The sequence below is a fragment of the Hakea prostrata genome, chromosome 5 (assembly GCF_041222555.1).
Source record: "Hakea prostrata isolate BN-2017 chromosome 5, UWA_Hpros_2, whole genome shotgun sequence".
In the NCBI taxonomy this organism is placed as follows: domain Eukaryota; kingdom Viridiplantae; phylum Streptophyta; class Magnoliopsida; order Proteales; family Proteaceae; genus Hakea; species Hakea prostrata.
This window is the reverse complement of record NC_142604.1, coordinates 7,151,983-7,176,438: the sequence shown is the minus strand read 5'-3', so window position 1 is coordinate 7,176,438 and position 24,456 is coordinate 7,151,983. Positions and strand designations below refer to the sequence as shown.

Sequence of the window (24,456 nt, the reverse complement as noted above, 5' to 3'; positions counted from 1 at the left end):
TCAACCTGGTAGGTGTTTGGAATCCATGGAGATCCATCCTGTGGAAGCTGATGATGGAAGACAGGTGCTCCACGCCAAATCTCTCTCTTCGTAAGTGACTTCTGAAGCAAAAATATTAGGAACAACTTTCCGAGTGGGAACCATTGTGTGCTTTGAACTGGCCGTGGCGTCATTGTTAATGTCTCTTTCTTAATGTAATTTTGCTTGGGTCATGCGCATTCACCGTCAAGCGATATTTTGGACCATCAGATCCAAAATCTCGGTTGAATTTGAACAAGTCAGATTGAAATTTTAATCGAACGACCTGAAATGCTTTGCTAAACCGTCCTCCGCATTAAATGCGCAAGACTAAAGCAAAGTCCTTTTTAATGCATCCGCTTTCACTTTGTGCCCATTCATGGCATCGATTCCCGAATCTCAAAATCGCTCACGCGCAATGGATGAAGTGATTTTGTGAGAAAAAATGTTTATTGGATATGGAGATTGTCAACTGCTGCTGAGAGAGTTCTTCTCTAAAGAATAATACCATCTTGCTATTGTAAAATGTATTATTTAATGTGCAACAATGAAGTTGAACCCGTGGGAAGATAGGGGGGGGTTGGCAATGGCAATTAGCAAGCCCAAGAATTTCTTCTAGAACCTATAACAACAACAATAAGCCTTGTCTCAACTAAATGGGGTCGGCTACATGGATTTTTGCCCTCCAATCAGTTATGTTCGAGGCCATGCTAGATACAAGGCCTAAGCTATACATATCATTTCTCACCACTTCTCCTAAAGTTATCTTAGGTCTACTCTTAGCTGTTCTAGTTCCTTCAATATGTATTATATCACTTTTTCGTACAGGGACATTTATAGGTCTCCGTTGAACGTAGCCGTGCCACCTCAAATGACTTTCTCGAAGCTTATCACTTATGGGAGCAACTCCCAGACCAACTCTAATATGATCATTTCTTATCTTATCCATCTTAGTTTTGCCAAGAATTTCTTCTAAAACCTATCCCTCAAAAAATGGCAAACTCAAGAATTTCTCCTAGAACGTATCCCTCAAAACACAAACTATAGGGATATAGGAATTTTCTTAACCCACTGTCGTTCATTTTAATAAATGAAATGAGAAGGAAAGAGTACGAAACAATAGAGAGAGAAAGAAAAATAAATAAACAAAGAATGATACAGGTTTGATCTGAAAGTTTGAATAAGGGAAGTTAAGTTATCCATAGTGAAAGTATAAGAAGAGTGAGAAATTCTAACAATTACCTGGAACTGAGCTATGAACCTACAAAGTCATTTCCAGAGATTCGAAAGTTGATACCTTTACTTCGAGCACCCCTCAGCTTTACCTCCGGTTTTCCCAGACCAAGTGTTGTAGGTGAAGTTAAAGAGACTCATTAAACCCTTAACAAGAGTTTCCTGATAGGATTTCTTCCTTCCAAGAGTAAATTGACAACACACAAACTGAAGGACACAAAAAGTCTAGCTGACATCTTCAGTTTAAGAAGAATTAAATATCGAACCCTAAGCTTCATACAATGTTATGGAATGTAATACAAGTATGAAAAAAGATACAAGTGCAAAATAATAGTCCTCTTCCAGAATGAAACCCTATCATTTGTCTCTAGATATGGCACATTTAATCCTACATGGGGAAGCAGACCGTCTAGAAAAATCTCAGCATGTTATGGCAAAACAGAAGAAAATTTCACAATCGAAACCAACTCTAGGTGGAAAGTAATCCTCATATTTCTGATAATCCTCAAAAAGAGATTAGTAAACCTATGTTGATGCTTTTGCAGAGTTTGCCCATAAGATCGCTAAATGCACCAAATGGAAACCACTGTATGGAGAAGTAGTATCAATCTGAACCATCGGGAAAGGCTTTTAGCGCATCCTTATTGCCATTGACATAGAAGTCCACAACTGCTTTCATTCTAGGAAGCTTATCTGGATGGTAATTCACATGAACGATGACAGGCTTTAGCTGGCTAAGCTTTGCATCCTTCCTCACAGTCTTAAAAAGAACTTTGCTGTTCATGAAGAGATAAAAATCCATAGCTCTCCTGGATGCATGGAGTCCATCATAACCAGGATGCGATGGGTAAAAGAGCACTTCATTGAAAACAGCCTGATCCCAAGCGCGTTCTTCATGAGAAAGCCGATAAGCTACACGATCCAGCAGCTCAATTGAAGGAATTGTAGGTCTTATATAAAAGAAGCCAGAGTTGAAAACCCATATCCGCATTGTATGTGCGTATCTGGCCCAACCCATTGCAGGCTCATCGAAAACATCATTGAACCCATAGGCCGTCAGATTATCGTGGCCATCAGTCATAGACTCCACATCTGAGTCCCGGTAAATATGATTGAATGGGTTCTGTAAGTACACAATATCAACATCTGATAGGAGAACACTGTAATCCAGCTGCAAGAACTCCCTTAGGATACGAAACTTCAAACCTGAGACAGCATGGTTGCCTCCTGACTTTGCCACTGAGTCAATGTCCTCATCAGGGTCTCTTTTATACACAGGAACATCCTTTGATTTGCAGAAATTGGCAACCTTATCATCCAGAGCAACAACCAAATAATTTGTTATACCAACTCTCTTGATGTTACTGAACCACACCTCCAACATTTCCTGCACATTGGAATTTGCCAATGCAACTATAAGTTCTCCATTAACTGCTACTTTCTCAAGTATTTTAGCCAATCTTGGGTTCACATTTTCATCCGGAATAACAGTTGGACTGGTTCTTAAACTCTTTACAGTACCAAATGGCCCGGCTTTAACCTTGCCTCCCAAGACTTCAACCTGCTTCTCTGCCTGATTCTTTAATTGTTCAGCCAACTGAAGCTTTTCAGCTAATTGCTTAACCTGTTCCTTCAACTCCGAATTCTTTTGCGACATGGACGTAAAATCTAACTTCAACCTGTTGATCTGTTCCGACGACTCACAAGATTCACCCTAGCAACAAAGAGAATAAAAAAACAACAATGACAACCACAGATTGGAAAATTTCCCAAAATATCCTAATTATTGTAGTTGCAAACAAAAATTATGAACTAGATCTTTTCATCATATCAATCATCGTCTTCTTCCCCCTTTCTTCCATGGTGTTGAAAAAGACTTCAAATCGGAAGTCAAACGAAATCGAGTTCAATCTTTCAATTCAAAGAAAAAATGCGACCATAAAATTTAAAGATCCAAAGAAAATGCCAAGTTACATCCAACAACAAACCAAATTCCTAAAACCAGCTAAATTCAGGGATTAAAGGGGATTCCGAGAGCCAAGAAGTACCTCAGGACTGAATTTTTCAGCTGGACGGCCTTGAATTGATGGATAAGGTCTGAATAATCCATCAGGGAACCAGAATGCGCACACACATCCAAGAAGGATCCCGATCGCAACGGCAGCAGCGATTTGCGATCCGCGCATCGACTGTGCGGCCTTCCTCATCAATGGCATGTATCTACGACCAGTCATGGCTCTTCTGTACCAAGTTCCAAAGAGACGAAAACGAAAGACCAAAGAGAGAGGGAAAGAAAATCCAGAAAACCCACGTTTTAGAGGTTTTTACGATCAGTCGTCCAGAATTTTCCTGTTGGATAATCTAGAAATGGTGCTTCAATATCGTCCCTTTGTCGATCTTGCTCTTCCACAGCGCTTTCAATTGTTGTTGCAGATTCAATACCCTAACCTACCAAAATCCAAAGACGGAAAGAAAGAATCTTAAAGAACGGGCTTGCCGGAGAAAGAGACAAGAGAGACTTTCTCCTTCTCTCTCCAAGAAGAACTCTCAAAGTCTCACTTTCAGTATAGAAAATCATATAAATCGCGGTGTTGCAGCGTTCGACTTCGGCCAAATGAAAATAAACATGGATATTTTCAGCGTCACCCACTTAGTTACCTAATTTATCAATCAGACCCTTAACGAAAAGTGGGAACCCCTTGCCGTAAGAAAATTGTGTAAGTGAGTTAAAATTTTCAAAAAGACAAAAATAACCTTAAACGGTATAACCTATGCTCAACTCATCTTCACCTTTTTCTACCATCTACAACTACTCATCTTCTTCAATTATTTCATTTTCATAGTATTTTTTCTCCCACAAATATTTTTTCATTGTATTCTCATTCTTCATGTTCATCCCTTAGAATAGAGGGTAATATTGAAAATGAATAAATTAGAAGTAAACAGAGACTAACGGTGTTAGTTATAAGGAGTCGACTGATAAATTACATTAATTTTACACCATAGCTTAGGGGATGATATTGAAAATTTCTAAATAAACATTTCTGGATAAAAAGAAAAGAGTTTTTTTACGTGTGGGATCCTCTAGTGGACCATAAACTAATGTTGGGACCCTTCAATGTAACGTATATTACGCATGGGTCCCAACCAGACTAACACCGTTAACCGCCGTTAAGGTAAATTCAAATTTCAAAATGTGAAGGAACCAAAATGTTTCTCAGGTTATTTAATACATTATGTTAATATATAGTTTTAAAAAGAAATAATTGGTCATTAAACATTAATTGAGAGGTATTCTGATCCTCCATGGTTGAAATTTGAATATACTTAAACGGCTAATGCTATTAGTCCTTGAGACCCACACATAATATATTGCATTAACAAGACTCAACATTAGTTTGTGGTCCACTAAGGGACCCACACATAAAAACTCAAAAAAAAAAAAAAATCTGTGGATTCGATAGTAACGATATGTTACCAATTAATAATTAATGTGGTATGTAGATTCCCCTCTACTTTGACACCATCAAAAATACTTTATACTGATGCAACACGGTAAACAGCAATTTTTTTTTATTAAAAAAAGGGATATCAGTGGCTCCTATTCCGTATAAGGATTATGTGCTTTAGCATGGTCATCATAATAAATATATAAAAAACATCATTTTTTTCTCATTCAAAAGAAAAAAGATCAGTGTTCATATAAGATTCGATATTGTTCAGAAGTTAATTATAATAATTAAGTAGACAAAATTGAATTACTGTATAATTAATGTAATTAATAACAATAAATTAAATCTAATGCTTTAGAAACCCGAAAACACTAAAGGTCAAGAGAAACTGAAGTGAGTGAATATATCATTACATGTATTAATAACAGCTTCTTACCAAAAAAAGTATTAATAACAGCTTATGAAAGTCCCTACTTGCGAAACATAAAAATTTGAGGAAAAAAAAATGTAAAACAGTAAAAATCAGAAGAAAATGATTTATATTGAGTTCATTTTCAGCTACCTGCTTAGCTAACATTCCTTAGAAATTAATTTTCAGTTTTTCTAGTCTCTATCCCATGAAGAGGTAGGAAGAAAGCAACTTGTGATTAAAGAAAGCACTTTCTCATTAAAGAAAGCATGTAATACTACTCACGTATAGATATATAACTATATAGTACTTCTGGATCACTTCATAATTTTTTCTTGGTGAGTTCTTACATTTTTGTAGTCAAAAAACATCTGGGAAACACGTGATCCTGACTTTAAAAGCGCACGATGGACTATCTCGTGAAATAAGAAACTCCATCTAAGCTGATGCTTTCATAGGTGTCTTTTTTAATTTACAAATAAAATGCACTTGCCCCTTTTTTATTATAAAAAAAAATCTCTCTAATGTTGATTTTTTTTTTTTAAAATTTTTTTTTTTATATGAGGTTTATATGCACCCGTTATGCGCACTTAGGGTTAACTACCTTGACGGGATTTGAACTCTGGCATCCTCTTTGGAAGTGTTGGATTTTTACAAAATGAGCCAACCCCTCAAGGTTTTGAAGTGAGATATGTCAATATGGGAATTTTTTGTCGTTTCTTGTATAAGTAATAGTGGCAATTGCCATTTCTTGTGACCATTGTGTCTTTACGAATTCCATATCAGTTTTTTTTTCTTAAAGCAAATTGCTCTAGCACCCCAAAATAGAGTCCTCTAAGCACTGACAACTGACTATATCTATATCTTTGAAAACATAAGATTTCAGTTCTGTTAGAATGATTAGTAATACACTTGTAAAGACTCTAACGCCCATTATCACATATATAATGGGGTTGAAAAAAAACTCATCCATCATTCTTTACTAGACCTATGTCCAACAATTCTTCACAATTTCCATGTCACCATAATTAATCTCTCCATCTCTTTCTCTTTTTCTTTCTTTCTTTCTTAAAATATCAATGGTTTAATGACATTCAATAATTGATTATGTTGGGGCCAAATAATATATCCAGTATAAATCAAAACAACAAAAATAACAATGGATCAAACATTCAACAATTAAGCCACAATCACACCTACAAGAATTTCTAACGTGAAAAAATCTGCAAGGGAAAAAATGATAGTGTATTGTTTTCGGAGTCTACCCAAACTTTTACTATTATAAAAAATAATAATAAAAGGTACACAAAACATTATCTTCTCTAGATAACTCTGGAGGAGCACAAACACATCATCAAAACTGAAAATTAAGAGAGCATGGAGAAAAGTTTAGCAAAATGCCTTCCGGAAAAACTGTGGTAGAATGGTATTTTCACCATTGGATATGAAACACAAGTGTATTAGTAATAGGAAGAGATAATCTCCAAGAGGGGACTATCAACACGCATGAAAGTGAACTTGGAACCACTAGACCACCACCCCAGTGGTATGCAAACTCCATTTGGAGTTTTGCCTATGTCAGGTCTCATGGAAAGACCACAACAAGGTTATAACCCTCTTTGACTGAATCCATGACCATGCTTCATAACGTTTTGACTGAACTAAATTTCCATTCCTCACAAGAACTAACTGCATTTTTATATGTTCAGCTTTCACCTAGTCAACCAGATACGCCTCAGTTGCATCAAAATTTTAGGATTTTTGCTGATGGTGCTTGGGATGTAGACACCACCCTGGGGGGCCGTGGGAGTGTCATTTGGGATCCTGGAGGCCCATTTGTTGCAGCCCGAACTGTCTCTTGTGGAGGATGTTGAGCCCTTTTATTTGAATTTCTTGCTCTCACAGACCATACTTGACCAAGTCGCTTCAGTTAGGCAAAGTAGCTATTCACTCTGACAGTGAAACTGCAGTTTTGGCCTTAACATGAGCAAGCTCAATCCTTGGATTGGCTTGTTAACAGCATGTTACAATAGGTTTTCAAGTTGCAAGTTTGCTTTGAGTCTTTAGTCTATGTTTATGTAAGTAGAATAGAAAATAGGTTTGCCGATTACTTGCGAAAGGTTCTACGAAATTTAGGCTTAGTCAAGGGCGGTTTTCACCTCCTTTTATTGTCTAAAACTAGAAGATAATTTCATTCCCCTCTCCCATCTTTTATTTGCACGAAAGATGTGAGTTTATGGTCCACTAAAGGGACCCACACATAAAAAACTCTTATTATTACCATAATTGTCTTTTGAGTGGTCTGGAATAGAAATCAGTATCTAGTCATGGGATTACAATTTCTAAAGAATCAAGAATGGCCTGCAATTCACTACTTCATAATTACAACACCAGCTCGAAGAAATCCACAGGCTTGCAACTGTTCTATAAACTTAGAAACCCTAGGCTTTATGATAAAGATGGACAAGTGACATGTGAACTGTCAAGAGGAACCTGATTCATCCTGTGCCTACAGAGGACTGGAAAGGGTACTATTTACATCTCCTGTAAAAATGAAATTTCAGAACATTGAGAGCTTCAATCATCTACATCCGAGCCAGAATCTTCTGTTTCCCTTGTTGGGCCTTCTATTGCTCTATGCCCTCGTGGCTTCAGCGGGTGAACAATGCCACGTAACACGTCATTTACTGATTATGGGATATCAAATTTTCAGCCAACAAACAAGACAGTTTGATTTTACTTCAGGGAAGGTTAGAAAAGCGGCAAGTTCCATTCAAATATCCAGGAAAATGGCAACTACAGTCAGGGATGATACTATACCTGATGTCAGGATCTTCATAATCGCGGCCCTAGCAAACTGGAATTCTGATTGATGTGCACTGATGAATTTAGCCTACAAGTTCAGGAATCCATTAGACAACTAGTTTTCATTCCCAGATGATTCAAAATTTCCCTGAGAACAGGCTCTATAGCCCAAAGTACTAAATCCAGCAAGTTCAAACTTCTAAAACATATTAGTAGCTTTACCTAATGATGCACATGATACTAGAGTCACTATAAAGCAAACCAAACTCGTCAATAATACAACATTCATACCGCCCAAATGCAAAGAAGTGAACATAAGTCTTACTATTTCACCATATGCAAAGCCCAGTATTTGATCAAACCTAGCCTGATGACGCAGGAGGAATGGACGCAGATGGTTAACATATATTTGCCTAGCCCCCTGACAAATAGATTAAAAGAATAAAATATCAAAATCAGCATAAAATAAGTACACGGTGAGCACGAGGGCTTTGAGACAGGATACAATAAAAATTAGTGATGCTTTTGTTTTCTAGCAACTGTGAGAAATGCACGTGATCTATTACTGTTACTTCACAAAAGTACCGACTCAAAGGATATGGTAAGGCTCAGTTGAGTGCATTGATATATATATATATATATATATACACACACACACACACAATTTTTCTTTACTTAATTACTTGATGTGGAGTGTTGTAATGTGTGATTTTGAGTTTGGGAATGCATGGGTTATATGCGTAACACCATAGATCAAGGCTTATGGCTTAGACCATTGCCCTTGGTGTCTCTAATGCTGTATGTAGTTGCTGGTTATGCCTGTTAGGATGTCTAAATGTATGGTTAGGTCTCCCATGTACATGCTACTATCCCTTCGGCATGGGAATTAAGGTCAAGTGACCGATGATAGCAATAAGGCGCTGGTGGGCGTCCAACAGTCGGTAACCATCCCGTGAAGAGATACGCCCTATCATATGTGCATGATCATAGGGTTACGGGGTGCTAATCCAACAGTCGATAGCCATCCCGTGAAGACTAGAAACTCCTAGGAGGAGTAGGATATTGGACTAAAAGGGCACTAGGCATGAGGGCAAGTATCTGGACCACATGTAATATATGACTTTTATGACTTTGCATTATGCTAGGACATGCGTTAGTTCTCATACCAAAGGTCGTGGGGTGAAAGTGTAGCCCTATAACCCATCCCTTGGTCAGATTGGACTTGTATCCCCATACCACAGTCATGACGCCAAAAAGTCAGTTGGATGCTGTGAGGAGTCTGTGTGAGACTGCCCAGAGGAGGCTGGTGTCCGTCTTAATGCATGTCTGCCTAGGTAGAGACTGGTTAGCTTACTAGTTGCATACCTAGGGCATCACTGCATCTTTGCACTTATGGATCTCATGTTATCCTGGTATATATGAATTGTTTACCTGACTGAATTCTTTAGAATTCACCCTTATCGATTCTTTGTTTTTCTTAGATGGCTATGCAAGTATCAACGAGACCCTATTTTAGGAGGGATTCACCCCTAAAGACTACTAGAGGCACCAGTGGAAGTTGGCTATGATGAGCACGACATTTCGTGTGGATATTTGGAGTGCTCTTACCACACCTATCAATAAGGATAGGATAATGATGGCTCATTGATGGGAACATGAGTTAGAAAATAGTACTATGCTGGCAGATTTAAGACACTTGGAACATAAGACATATGAGACACATGAAACAGATTGTAAACCCTTAGGTTGATTATTCTTTCATTTTCACTTGGAGAATTCTTTTGGGGCCCTTTCTAAACTAGACATTTGTCACATTTATTTATTATTGGATTTGTCATTCATTGCTCATGATTATGGTTTTGTGTGCGATAATTTATTATTGTGGCTACAACCTTATCTTGTGATTGTGGATCACACCCACAGGTAGGGGTGTCAACAGTGCGGTTTGGGGCTAGTTCAATTTAGGCTTAACGGTTTCAGGCTGCAAGACACTAAGCCCAAACACAATACATTTGCAAAATAACTGTTTGGTTCAATGTCGGTTTGGATTCAGGTTTGCTAACGGTTGGGATCGGGTTGGGGTGGCTTTGAAACCATTACCAACCCATTATCAAACTGTCTAGCCCATTTGCAAAACATTGTTATTGACTCTCAATAATAGTTTTTGAGCAAAAAATAGAGAGCATTTAAAGCAAATGGTATTTTTATGGCACTGGGTGTAATTTAAACAGTATTAGAGAACCGAAGCTCAAAATTGAACGTATGGATGTTTCATAAAAATGGATGCTATTGAATAGAAAACTACATCTCCAAAACTATACAAAAAACTAAGACGTCTCCCACCAAAAAAAAAAAAAAATTTATTAATGGACTTAGTAGAACTAGTGCACTAAAGCCTCTCTAAAACTATATCTCAGTAGAACTAACGGGCTAATGAGCCGCACATAGGTTGGCCCGAACCAACCCAAACCGTTTGAGCTTTTGCCCCCAGCCCAAATACAACCCATTAAGATTTGGTTTGGGCACGTGCGGGCTATGACACCGGTTTTAATGGTTCGGGTTGCAAATTGACACCCCTACCCACAGGTAGTTCGGGCGGATCCGATGCCGTTAGGTGGGGTGTGACAGAAGTGGTATACATGATAAATATGCTTAAGCATGTTGAACCTGAATGCAATCTTGCAAGTACTGTAAGTCTACCCATGTTAGGTGGGATCTCGTCTGGCACAACCCACTTGACAGGTGGGATGTGATAAAGGATTGAAGGTTTAGGTCTCCCATGCATATGCTATTACCCTTTCAGCATGGAAGTTGAAGCCAAGTGACCTATGATAGTAGTAGAGGCATTGGTGGGTGTCCAACAGTCGATGACAATCTTATGAGGAGACACAAGCCTACTGGCATATCATTTATGGTAGGGTTGCCTATGTTGAGGGTTGGGCTATGGACGTCCAACAGTCGGTAACCATCCCTGTGAGGAGATATAAGAGGCTTCTGCCCTATCATATGTAGATGACCATAGGATTACAGTCTATTAATCCAATAGTTGATAGCCATCCCATGGATTAGAAACTCCTAGCTGAAGAAGGATACTAGATCAAAGGGCACTAGGCATGAGGGAAGGTATTTGAACCACAAGTAGTATATGACCTTTATGACTTTGTATTGGGCTAGGAATTCCCTAACACACACCAGTACTCATATCAATGGTAATGGTGAGAAAGTATCACCATACTCGGTCGTGACGCCCAAAAGTCAATTGGATGCAATGAGGGGTTTGTGCGACACTACCTGGAGGAGACTAGTGTCCGTTTTGATGTGTCTGCCTAGATAAAAACTGGTATGATTAACATTTTAGCTACAAAGCTACGGCATCACTACATCTCTACATTTTTGCATTCTATATTATGATGGTATGTGTGAATCGTTTACCTTACTAAGTTCTTTGGAACTCACCCTTCTAGATTCTTTGTTTTTCTTCGATAACTATACAGGTATTGACGAGACCCCATTTTCGGAGGGATTCACCCTTGAAGGTCTACTGGAGACGCTAGTAGAAGTTGGCTATGATGCACACAACATTTTATGTGGATGTTCAGAGTTCTTTTATGCACCAGTTCTCATATCAATAGGGATGGGATTCTGATAGCTCATCAATGGGAATATGAGTTAAAAAATAGTACTATAATGGCACATTTAAGACGCTTGGAACATAAGACATATGAGACACATGAAACAAATTGTAAGCCCTTAGTGTGATTATTATTTCCTTACACTTAGAGATTACTTTTAGGATTCTTTGAAGACTTAACATTTATCACCATTATTTATTACTGGATTTATTACTCTTTGCTCATATGATTATGGTTGTGTGCAATAATTTATTATTGTGGTTGTAACATAATCTTGTGACTATGGATCACACCCACAAGTAGTCAGGGCCGATCCGACAATGTCGGGTGGGGTGTGCCAGAGGTGGCATCAGAGCTAAGGTTACACGACCTTAGTATAAAATATTACACACAATATCTAAGCAATCCAAATCATAAATCCAAAAGTAACCCACTATATTTGAAGTGAATAATAGGTACAACAACAAAGTAGTACAGGGAATAAAGAAGCATAATAAACTCTGAAACTGCATAATGTAGAATAATAAATAATTAGAGTGTAATGCATACAACAATAATAAACAATAGGAAAAATACATAAAAGACAATAATTTAAGTGAAACAAGCATAACTGAAAATTTCATTAGTTTAATTGCATTTATGTACGTAAGCCAGAGTGTGCTAAATTTACGCTTTACAAAAATCATAACATAACTGAACAGGAAATAAAAGTCAAAACTACATAAACTATAGAATCATACAGCCAAAAAGAAAAAGAAACTAAATCTAGCTCAGTGGTGGCAGTGGTGGCCTCAACTGTCGAAGGATGCTAAAGAGCTCAACTAGCTGCTCGCTTATCAAAGCCTGTCGAGGCTCCATCTGCTTAACGCGAGTTAGTAGCTCACCTAGATGTGCATCCCATGAATATGTTAGTGCTAGTGAGGCCAGTACGAGGTGAATCTGGGTAGCCTCCCTTAGTATGTCCTGAGCACCAAACAAACCACCTACCTCGAACTAGGATAGTGGGGGTCCTCATCAACATCATCATCCTCGTCCCTCGGCACCTCCGGTGACTATGCTCCACTCTGGAGGCCCATCTGAGAGATCATTAGCAACAGATCATACCTCCAAAGCCGATGGTAAGCTCCTCTCTCACCAGGTCAACGTTGACAAGGTTCGCCACTCCTAGGTTCTCCACCCTGTAGATCATGGCATTCTGGATGATGAATGCCAAGTCCATATGAAAACCCATGTAGAGGGCCAAAGTCACCAAAGCCTGCATCAAGGAAATCTCACTCTAGTGCCCAACCTAGGGCACGATGCTCCTACTAACCAAGGTTTAAAGTATCAGCTAGCATCATTTCGTATAGGCTGATATGCATAGGTATTGTAGGCCTATGATATGATACAGGCCAATACGTTTCTAAGAAATTATTCTTTTTTATCGTTTCCCACGTATCTTGTATCGGCCGATATGCTAAGAAACGACACGAACTGATACCATAGATAAGAGCTACTTCAACAGGGGGAAATAATGGGGAAAAAAAGACACATACGTCTTCAACATAATCTTGTAAGGCAATATATTGATGAAGGAACATTGCAATTGATTACATGAAATCATAGAAGAATTTAGCTGATACGTTCACTAAAGTTATGCCTACAAGAGCTTTTAATGAAGCATATATGGGAAAGGGATTAAGACCTGTGACATAGGTCATTTTATGGATACCCAACCTATGTGAAGGGGTTAAATCTTGAATTAAGTTTAAAGGGTAAGCAACGAAGTCATTAGATGACCTGTTTGTGAGTCTATACCCATTTTGAATAAATATAGTAAAGTAGTACCACCATATCATTGATAGGATGAGTGACTTACTTTTAATCAAGCGTAAGTCATGAAATGCAGGGTTGCATTAGATGTGGTGCACACCTATAGCTGACCTAAACAGATATAGAGGGTGAGGCCACCTTTAGTTGGAAATCTCACACAGGCAATTTCCTTATATATTTGTGAGATCAAGATGCAAGACAAGGCCGATAAAATGTCTACTTTTCTTTATAAAGGATTTGTCAAGAAGGTCAACCGGTTGGATATGAACGGTGGAATAGCTCGTTACACTGAAGAGGATAGGTTTAAGAAGTCAGACTTCACCAGTATTCTATAGCGTGCTTCATCAAATCTAATGTAGATTCAAGTCCGAAAGACATCTACAACGAAGTGTCCTACTGTGTCTAGTGTGTTCACTGTTGTTTGGCTGTTCAATCTTTGTATTTGAAGTTTAACCATTGTGGGGGATTGTTGAAAAATGTTTAAAACTTATGTATATTATTTTAATTTAAATATATGTTTTATTTATGTCGTAACTTTAGTCCCACATTGAGGAGGAAAGAGCTTGTTATTTGGTTTATATATAGTAAAGAGCTATATAATATATCTTTGGGGTTAAGGATCTCACTCACGCAGTACGGTGTGAACCCATGTGCGACGCAAATCAAACTTGAACCCTAATGTGACCCAAACATGGTAATATAGCTATATATTAATTAATATTAATATTTCTACATGACTTGGGACTTGGGGACATGGGTCATGAGTCATAGGCATTGATCCGAAAAGCCCATTTTTTCATGCACCCTAATCCAGAAAGCCCAGTACTAGGTGGAAGCGTGGAGATGCCATTAGAGAGGCACTTTCCCTTAAGGAGGTTAGCTGAATAGGTACCCCCACAAAAGGAGGTGATCTTATCCTTTCATCCACAGCTTTTGGGGGTCTATATAAACCAATTTTTGAGCTCATCTCTCTCTCTCTCTCTCTCTCTCTATTGTCTTTCTGTTAAGCAATTAAAACAACCTGATTATACCTAAAGTAACCTTTCTAGGGTGCAATCTTAAATATTTGGGCTGATTGATCTTGGGGGTGAAGACGCATTTGCCACCCCTATTGCACAAATCGAGGAGTCTAAATACCTTAGAGAAAGTACCTCTGGTACGTCTCAGCTCTGACAAAGTTTGTGATTACAACAATCTTTCAAGTGTTCGTGCAAATTCCTCAACAAGTTCTCGACAAAAAGTATAAAAATTTTTACCAATCATATTGTCCAATAACTAGTAATTCATATAAAGACTTGAAAACTAGAGGATTCATGCAAGAATAAACATCATTTAAAAAAAAAACCAAGCAAAAGCATTCTGCACTTACATCAGTAGACGGTAGCTGAAGCCAAACAAGAAATGCAAACTTCACATGGTAGTACATAGGAATCCTGCAAATAAGAGAAAAAACACAAAGTAACCAACATAGCAATCCTCAAAGTTTCAGGAAGTCTGCAAGGTGATACTACATCCATTTCAGCTAGATCATGCCTTGCCTAAGAACATGATGCAGGCCTTAGGATATAAATCTGAAAGCCAAAGAAGAGCCCTTGGAGTTGCTGCCCATCAGTGTTGCAGTAGATAGTATAGCTTCTATACTTGGTCTTTCTTATTTTTCTGCATTTAAGCTTAGTTCTTTGGACCGCAGTCTAATTTGTTTAATTGGTTATCTAAATGTAATATCGGTTTCAATTTAAGGGATGATTCTTTTTCAGTATTTATATGAATTAGTTTAATAGGCTTTTAAAACCTTTATGCGCATAGGAGGATTAATATCCTTTTTCATTACGAATTAGTATTCCTGATTTCTAGGACTCGAGTTTTTGGCCTTTATTAAAAACCCCACAATGGGAAGAGTAAAGGATCTCAGATTACTGATACTTGCTCACAAGCTTTTGCTGTCTTCTCATTGAGAGTTTTCATGTAAAGTGTTTCAGCCAAAGGCCTGGTTGTTCGTTGTGTTTCTTGAATTCGAGAAACCCACAAACCCCCCCCCCCCCCCAAAAAAAAAAAAAAAAAAGAACCCCAAAAACCTTATATTTCTTAGATTTTAAAATCATTTATATCATAGAAGTTATAAATGACATCAAAGAGATCACAACTCTTTATCATTTCTAAATGTCACTTATTTTTTCCATATTTATACAATTAGTCTGATAGTGTAATATGCTAGGTTGTGCTGCATGTCTCCAAAAAATCTGGCAAAAAATTATTTACTCATGGAAGAAAATAAGACAAGAATGCAGGTGTCTGGGTTTATACAGAAATACATGAGCCTCTCTTCTCTTATCATTCTTGGGCTCCATGCTAGCTCCAGGAAATGTTCCAGGCAGATAAAGCACCCAAAAAGGTTCTGTTTTTATGTGGTAACAGTTCAATGAGGTGAGGAAAGAAAAACAATGATCAAATTCACCTATGAAATTTACTTTTTGTATCCTGAACCAGCCACAAGTGAAACCAGTCCACAGGAGGATAGCAAGCTTCAGGTCCAGCAACAGTAAATGTAACCCCAGTTGTCACAGGCTTGGTGGGGCCCTCATTATGGACATTTAACTAGGGCACGTGACAGTTCATTCCTTAAAATAAACCTGTTTTTAACTACTAAAACCAGACTAAACATTCTTTAGAACAAACAAACAACCTGTCTGATAATTTGACTCATACACATATGTATGTACACAGTCTAAAGTCCGGTTATATTTACATTTGACCTTTCAACAGTGTCTAGATCAATACATACAGTCTCAAAGAAATATATACATTCACTGTCCAAAAATTTACACTGATCATTTCCTCGCTTTCGATTTAGTCTAATTCCACTGTTGTGGAACCCACAAACGATGTCTGACCTCGATCACAATGACACGTTCGCCCACAATAATAAAATAATACTAGAAAAAGATGCGGGGCATTACAGTAAATACTTTGATTGGTTCTCAGATTTATAGGAAAACTCAGAACAATAGAAAATAAAAGAAGAAGAAGAAGATAGGGAGCCAGTCTCCAACTCAGATCTCACATTTTTGGCCTCTCACCAATGGCACCTTAGCATACTCTCTCACAGAACAACAAAAAGTTATGTTCTTTTTTTCTCATTCTCATTCATCAAATTCGTGTACAAGGTTGTAACCCTTTACAATCTTATACAGAAAACTTAATAATAGACTCAAACACTAAAAAGGAAAGACTTAACTGTCAACTACTAGGTATTATAATCTGACTAGGAAACTAACTCAAAACAGTGGCCTCCAGCTAAATTAATGAAAGTAAATCCTGTTTACCAACTCTGTATCCATTTTTAAGGCCCATTACAAACAAAACACAAGGGATCAAACTCGAACACAAACATAACCCGACAAAGCTTTTCTTTGACAAAATAAGCCCTTAGGGTTTACTTACTTGCATCACTTAGCAATGGAGAAACAGGAGAGCGGTAATGGGTGAGAGAAGGATTAGGATATTTCCAGGAAAATGGCTCAGGTATTCTTTTAAAGAATTTCCTTATTGACACCCTCCCTCTTGGTGTCCCTTTTGGTGTCAAATAACTTGTAACCTTACTTTTTTGCCATTTTAGTATTGTGATGAATTTTTCCATTGAGGACAATAGTTTAATTTCTAGTATATACTTGAAAACGTGTGCATCACGTGCATGACAATGACACCATTCTTCAATTTAAATTATTTTTGAAAACCCTTTCATAACCCTATTAAAAGAACTTCTGGGAATAAGGAAAGGGGCAATTAACAGGAGGAGCCAAATTCTAAATACAACCGCAGAGTGTCATTCTGAAACTCCTTTAAGACGAACATTCAAAAAAAAAAAAAATCTCTGATAGGATGAATGGGTGGGACGGCATGTGTAGATACCACCAAAAGCTAATTTACAATTGATAACATAAAATAGCTATAAACACACCCATGGCATATCATAAAAAAAAACAGCAAAACATTACTAACACCCTGGAAACAGGAAATGCCTCAAGTTCTGAGTTCCAACATTTATGCAAAGCAAGATTCAGGGTTTTAATCAACATGTGACCATATGATATTTCAGAGTGGCTTTCAAATACTAATGATGCTTAATTGCAAGGAATTTCCACACAATTACAGTGAAATAAGAATAAGAGAAGCACGAGCAACTTTGTAGAATAGCAGGCATAAAATAGATAGTAAGGATAATACAACTATTTTCATTTTGTAGCTATTTACATTAAAAAAAAAAAGTAAATATAATAAAAACATGTCATTTAAGATCCAACAAGCATGAAATTCCAGATTACAAAAATCAATGCTGACAAAGAGGATAAATATGAGGTCACAATTTATACCAGTATAATACTTTGTCCGTGAACGCCTCTGCAAGACTGAAAGATCCATATGCTGCAAGTATGTTCAATATGAGGCATTGGAATGTACCATATACAGAATACAAACTAAGAATAGCATGAAGCGAAGTATTTCAATGACAACATCCCAAAGTAACTTGGGCATAGTTTGGAAAAAATTTCAGATTTTTGGGTGAAAACAGGAAAAGATTTGCCTGTGAAAAAGTTTGTGCACAACACTGCAACATTGCCTTTCCTTCCAGCTTGAAACAAGTAAACTGAGAACAACTTTCTGGAAAGCCAGCAGCATTGTATGGGCAACAGGAAAAACTAAGAACAAGCCAATTTTCATTTCTTGAAACAAGGAAACTCCCACGTTGAAGAAGTGGTTGTGCACAACCACTGCAACATTTCCTTTTTACCCCATGTGAACAAATAAACTGACAAAAAAAGCTTTCTGGCAAGCTAAAAGTTGATACTACCAGGAAACACCTTTTGACAGATGACATTTAAGGTAGACTTAAGGTGAGCCAACTATTCCATCATTGTTCCCTATTGGTTTAGCGATGGAGAGCAGTTGAAATAGCACTTGGAATAAGGAAAAATACACATAGTAAAGAATAAGAGAAGTACAATGCTGCCCAGTGATGCAGAACCATCACCAAATTGGGCTTCTTTCCTTAGGAATAGTCTAGGATTGGATCATATACGTAATTTGCCTTTGATTCCATGGGTTTACTTTGTTATAGGCTGATTAATGGGCCTACAATATGGAAAGGAAGTAAGAAAACGGGATTTATTTCAAATAGAAAGAACTAATATACCACAAATGTATCCATTTACTATGTTTATAATAAAAAACAGTCAAAGAAAGTTAAAATGAAGGCTTAACCACTAACCTGCCCAATATAAAAGCCACTTCTGCTGCTCATCTTGATCCTTCTTCTCAATAGCCTTAAAAGTAGAGTACACAGGTAAAACAACCCCAATCGAACAGCTGCAAAAATTTCAATGGTTTATTGTTCAATCTAAAGAAAATAATATAGTGGACAGAGCATAAACGTGTAAAATCTTTGGACCTAATACAATGGTAAACATGGCTTCCTGGAACCTAGGGACACCATGCTCCAATATCAATTGCATAGTTACCAAGAAACTCAGAACTTAATACTTCTCATTAACATAAATTTTATAAGAATCAGCACACAAGCAAAATAAAAACTTCAACTTCTACAGAAAATATAAATGTGGATTTAGAGGCTCACCAAGCTGTTCGAATAACAATATTTGAACCAAGGGGGCAGAGAAGCAACCGCAAACCAACCTGCATCATTCAGAAGTAGTCATTAATGTTGAAAACTAAGGGTCACTGCTAAGAGTAGTTGTAAAAGGTTTAGGTTGCCAGGGCATATGCCTAGATTTAGGTCTTGACTCTTGAGGATGGCCACTTAGAACAGAAAAATGCCAAAGGTTAGGACCAACACCAAAATCTCCCCTTGTATAGTAGGGGCCAGCACTTGGTAATGACCTTTTTTTTTATTCCTTTTTTCTGTCGATGTTGAACACTAGACCATAAATCAAGCATAGATAGAGCTAAATAAAGCCATTGCACTTCAACTCTTTAGAATAAAAAGAAGACTAGCAATATTATTTTGGTTTAGTTAATAATTCTGCACTGAGTTCATATGTTAGTTACAATGAAAGCTACTCTCAAATTAATATATTTCACAGTGTTGGCATGTGAGAAGGCTTCAAGGAGATACAAGTACCCAGTAGTTCCTTTGGTGAATAAGGTTGATACAATTCTACAAATCACCTGAATATTGTTTATTTACACAAGAAAAGTTATATTATCTTCTTTTTGCCAAAATCTGTATGGGAATGAATCACATACTTGTACATACTTGTTGAGAATTGTTCGGGAATTCCATGCCAGGGGTGGGGTTACTCCAATTTCACATATTGAAAATCTTGGAATGTGATTGGCTGAGCTTTTCTTAAATCTAGTTCAAGAAATTGGTCAACCTGACAATGCCATAGATATGACCGACAACAGGCAGAAACAAATTGACCTTGATTGACCTATTCAGTTATCCAGACATCAATTCTGAGATAGGGGTAGCAATACTTAGTGCAACCAGCAAACTTTTCTCTAGCACCCACCACCATCTCCATGGGTTTCACCTCATCAACTCATCACAAAACAAGACTCAACCTGGCTAGGGCACCTAAAACAAAGTTTCAACTGAAGAGTGAAGAAGACCTCTAAGCCAGAAGGATGTTCAGCTTGGATTTTTCAACACAATAACCAAACAGGACAGGATTTTTATTTTCTACCCTATGTGGAAGTACTCAAGTTAAAAACTTGAAAAATAAGTTTCTTTCAACCTAAACAAGTAGGAAGTCAAAACAGAAAATCAAATAAAAGTTTTTTCTAGTCTGCCCCAGGCTGTAAAAACAGAGGATATAAAATTTTAGCCAATAAATCATTTTAAGAACACCCACCTACCAGAAAAGCAATAACACAGAAAAATAAAGAACAATACCACAAGAGGACCGTCCAACTCACAACCACAATGATAAGTCTGTCATGCCAAGTCACCAACCACAAGAATAGAGTCTACTATAAAGTCCCTATGCTGTAGATTAGTTTCAAGATCCACATCTGCACTCTCAGAAAGAACGGAAGGTAGAAGAATAAACACCAAGGGGTAGTTCAGTTGGCAAAGACAAACACCTCTCAAATTAAGAGGTCATAAGATCAAGAAAAAGGGTAGAAGAAGAAGATTTTGAATTACTCTAGAAACACTTACCTCAGTTAACTCAGACCTGTAACTGAGTTTTAATTTGCTTCTTCATTATCTTTGTTATGTAACCAGTTGGATAAGGGGAAGAGATTTAATTTGTCAATTCTATTTTATCTTGTTTCTTTGCTGTCATGTCATTAGATAGGATAGAGTTGTATGCAGCTAAACCACCCTAATTCCTTCCCCATGGTTGGAGGGTTTTTTTTTTCTTTCTTCTTTATCCATCTCTTCTACTTAGATATTACTTCCTACATAGAGTATGAGATAAACAGTTAAACAGTTACCTATATATACAGTTTGTAATACCCCCTGTGCACCCAACATCTGATTTTATTTATACAGATAGCTTATTCCTATCATGGCTTTGGGTTCAGATTTGGTTGTGTTATCCAACTGCGCTAGAGTCCAATTCAACTGTCCTCTTGGTAGTTTCAGCAAGGCCAAGTAAGGGTTCTGGTCATATCCTCTTTTCCTAAAACTGTTCTTCACTGCTGAACTTTGCAATTAGGTCATGTCTTATTTTCTTCTTGTTCCTTCAATTCAATTCCGCAATTTCTAGTAAGATGTTCTCAGATTAAACTCAGTTATCACTGTTATTGAACCATAATTCAACTAGGTTCCTTAAGGGCATATCTTTGATAAAATAAGGTGTAATTGCCAGATATTAAGGAGCTTTTGTGACCCAACTGATTCATAAACCAGACATTCATTTGCATTTGTCCAGTACTTTGTGGGTTACCACTGCTATACCCAAATCCATTGTTTCTAGGATCCGAAGTTGCTAATTCTGATACCAGACTGCTTCATATGATCCAATACTTTGTTGAGAACCTCCTTTTGTGGAGCCATTCCTAACCATCAGCAGGACCTTCAACCAGAATTACACTTCTATCTAAATTATTGATTGCAACTTTGCAATACAATTAGATTTTCTTGAATCCCAGTATCCTTTTCCATTGCAGTTCTGGAATAACATCGAGTTTCTAACCTTTCTTAGGCTTCCAGGAACATTTCGAGTGTCCTTACCACCACCAAACTCCAAATTACATGTTGCTTCCCGAACTAAGTGACACCCTGGATAATCCAAGGTTAGGGTTCCCAACATAGCAAACATATAAACTGCCTCCGCTGCACCATTACTACTTAGAATTGTTGCCCTGTCAGAAGATAAAAATGAAAATTTTCATGAAGTGCTGTTTTTGGGGGTCCTGTCCTTTCTGTTGCTCGAATTGTTTCTCATTTCCTATTTTTGCCCAATGAAAGTATCTATCTATGGTTAAGATGACATTTTGAGTTCTTCCCAAACAAACACCCGAACCCAGAATTATGAATACACCTTCCCTTCCAGAAGGTCCCAAAAAAAAAAAACGAAAGATAAATACAAACTTCGGAATCAGATAATAAGAGTAAATCAGGAACGAATGCGAGAAGGTGATCGGTTAGATCAGAAGCAGAAAGAGATCGCCAAATAAGAAGAAAAACAAGTTGCAACATCATCGAATTTACATAGGAACTTGACTGACCTCACTAGGGATGGCAGACCCAAGAAGAGCCATCACAAGCAATCAAAAGAGTCGTTGGCAGTCCCTGGTTCCTCTTTTGAACCCTAGAAATTCCTCTTCCTCCTTCGTTGCTCTTCCTACAGCATGAGATTCGAAGAAGAACAGCGAGAGGAAGCAACGAACAGAGAATTCGAATGCTCTTTAATGCGTTGAAATCGAACCCGTATGCTGGCGTAGCATGCGATGAAATATAAGGCACGCTCGTGGTGGTTCAAAATGGATCTTCAACAAAGATTTGCCAGATTAGCCGTTTCGATTTTGACACCTTTCGACCTCTAGGATCCACGATAGTCCTGATTTGTTTCCGTAATTGCTCTCCTTCTCTTCATTTTACCAAAAGACCAACCGTCTTAACAAATATTTACCACTTTGTTCTTCTTCTGTTGTTTGAGAACAAAAGAACGTGAAAACCGTTCTTTGACACCATTATCGAGCAAATAAATGCAATTATTTTTCGTGGTATTGATGCTTTCATACATTACACTATGAATCACTTCTCCTCTTTATTGGCAGATATTCAAAACTTCTTGAACATTCCTCAGGTCCCAGATCTCCATGAGCAGCTCATTGTTGCAAACCACCTAGGAGATGATATAGGTTTTCAACTTTTTGTGGATGGTTCGTGGGAATGCAACACTAGAAAGGGAGGAAGAAGCTGCATTCTATGGGACACTAATTGAATTTTATTGCTGCACAATGCAACCATGGTTTTGGAACTTCTGCTTCTTTGATGGAACTTCTTGCTGTGAGAGATAACTTACTTCTTGCACTATCTTTAGGAGTATCTCACATACAAGTGAACTTCGATTGCCTACCAGTCGTTTTGGCTCTTCAAGGCTTTAGCTCTTCTTTAGATTGGTCTAGTCTTAGTTTAATTTCTGAAATTTTTAAGATTGTCATAGACTTTAATGTGGTTCTGTTTAATTTTGTTCCTAGGACTAGCAATGTTTTTGCTGATTTTCTTGCTAGGGGGCACGTTGTCTTTCCCTCTCTCAATCTTGGTGGAATATCCCACATTTATTCATGGTTGATGTCTCTTTGTTGGCTTCCAGGTTTCCTGGCTTACACTCTTTTACTTAATGTTGTGATTTTTATTTGTTGACCAAAAAAAAAAAAAAGACATCATTATCGAGCTCTTGTTACATGATTAATTTTTGTTCTCTCTCTTTTCTAGGGGTGTTAACGCTTCGGGTTGGGCCGATTTCAGGCTGAAAAACACTCAGACCAAACATAGTCCATTAAGAAAATAACGATTTTGAGCTGGTTTCGGGCTGACTAATGGGTTGGGCTAATGGTTTATAATTGGTTTTACTAACAGTTTGGGTTCGAGTTTACTAGCAGTATGTTTGAATACCTTGTTGACGTGTGGAATTTATCAAGAGCATATAAACACATATAAACATTAAGTTCTCTATGGAATTTATTTAGGGCCTGTTTGGTTACATGAGTCGGAGATTTCAAATATCTGAGATTTCAAACTACTTCAACGGGTTATAATTTAAAAATTAAGTGTTTGGTGGGATGATCTCTTCCAATTTATTTGTCGCTGATTTTGGGCTTGTGCTTTTTGACTCGGTTTCCCCCTCCCTTCCGTTCCTTTTCCTCGTGTCTTTTCTGATCGCTTTACACCCGTTCTCGTCCGGGCTCTGATCGTACCAACAGCCCAAAGCATGTGAATACATATAAACATTAACTTTGTGTTGGGTGTTCAAAACCAAAAACTTTTTTTCCTACAAATAAGTAAAAATTATAAAATTAATATACAAAAGAAATTTGGCATCTTGATGAATTTTAGTGAGTTGTCTCTGCTTATTCTCCTCCCCCTTCCTGATACTACCGAAAATGGATCAAAATAAAGCATTAAAAGATTTTCAAATGATAATGCACTTGCTAAAGATTTACTAAGCCCATCTTCCAAATGGCGAAGGCATTGATAGGCTTGTTGTTTGGATATTCCAAACAAAACAATTAAGAAAAACAAATGGATACTTGAGGGTTTTCCTGTCTTTTACATTTAATTTTTTTTTTTTTTTTATTTATAACGGGTTTAACGAGCTAGTTTCGGGCCAAATGGTTCGGCTGGCCCTGATCAACCCTAACCAATGCGGGTTGAGGTTGTTCAACCCAAATACAACCCATTAAGTTTCTATTCAGGTTGGATTAGGCTATAATGGGCCAATTCAATCTGATTTTAACGATTCAAGTTAGGTTTTGACACCCTTACTCTTTTCCCTTATCTTTTGTTTTTATGGCTTAAGGCACCTGAAGTACCCATTATAGATGCACCTAATAGTTGGCGGTTAACTAAGCTTGAAGCGAACATGCATGGTCAATCCGGATTGCACAAAGGAGCGTTTAA

At 37.6% G+C, this 24,456-nt stretch overlaps 2 protein-coding genes across 2 annotated transcripts; both read right to left on the bottom strand.

Moving 5' to 3' along the window:
- Nucleotides 1-1,120: 1,120 nt before the first annotated feature.
- Nucleotides 1,121-3,855, bottom strand: LOC149014755 (arabinosyltransferase RRA2-like). Its single transcript, XM_089157115.1, has 2 exons — nucleotides 3,300-3,855; nucleotides 1,121-2,965 (listed from the first exon to the last, which is right to left on the bottom strand). Exons 1-2 carry the CDS (start codon nucleotides 3,483-3,485, stop codon nucleotides 1,856-1,858), a joined length of 1,296 nt encoding a protein of 431 aa, XP_089013241.1. The 5' UTR covers nucleotides 3,486-3,855; the 3' UTR covers nucleotides 1,121-1,855.
- Nucleotides 3,856-6,960: 3,105 nt separating this feature from the next.
- Nucleotides 6,961-22,225, bottom strand: HVA22K (HVA22-like protein K). The gene is made up of 8 exons (XM_089155176.1): nucleotides 22,059-22,225; nucleotides 18,994-19,052; nucleotides 18,628-18,725; nucleotides 17,732-17,783; nucleotides 14,731-14,794; nucleotides 8,243-8,338; nucleotides 7,933-8,005; nucleotides 6,961-7,799 (listed from the first exon to the last, which is right to left on the bottom strand). Exons 1-8 carry the CDS (start codon nucleotides 22,089-22,091, stop codon nucleotides 7,690-7,692), a joined length of 585 nt encoding a protein of 194 aa, XP_089011302.1. The 5' UTR covers nucleotides 22,092-22,225; the 3' UTR covers nucleotides 6,961-7,689.
- Nucleotides 22,226-24,456: the final 2,231 nt, after the last annotated feature.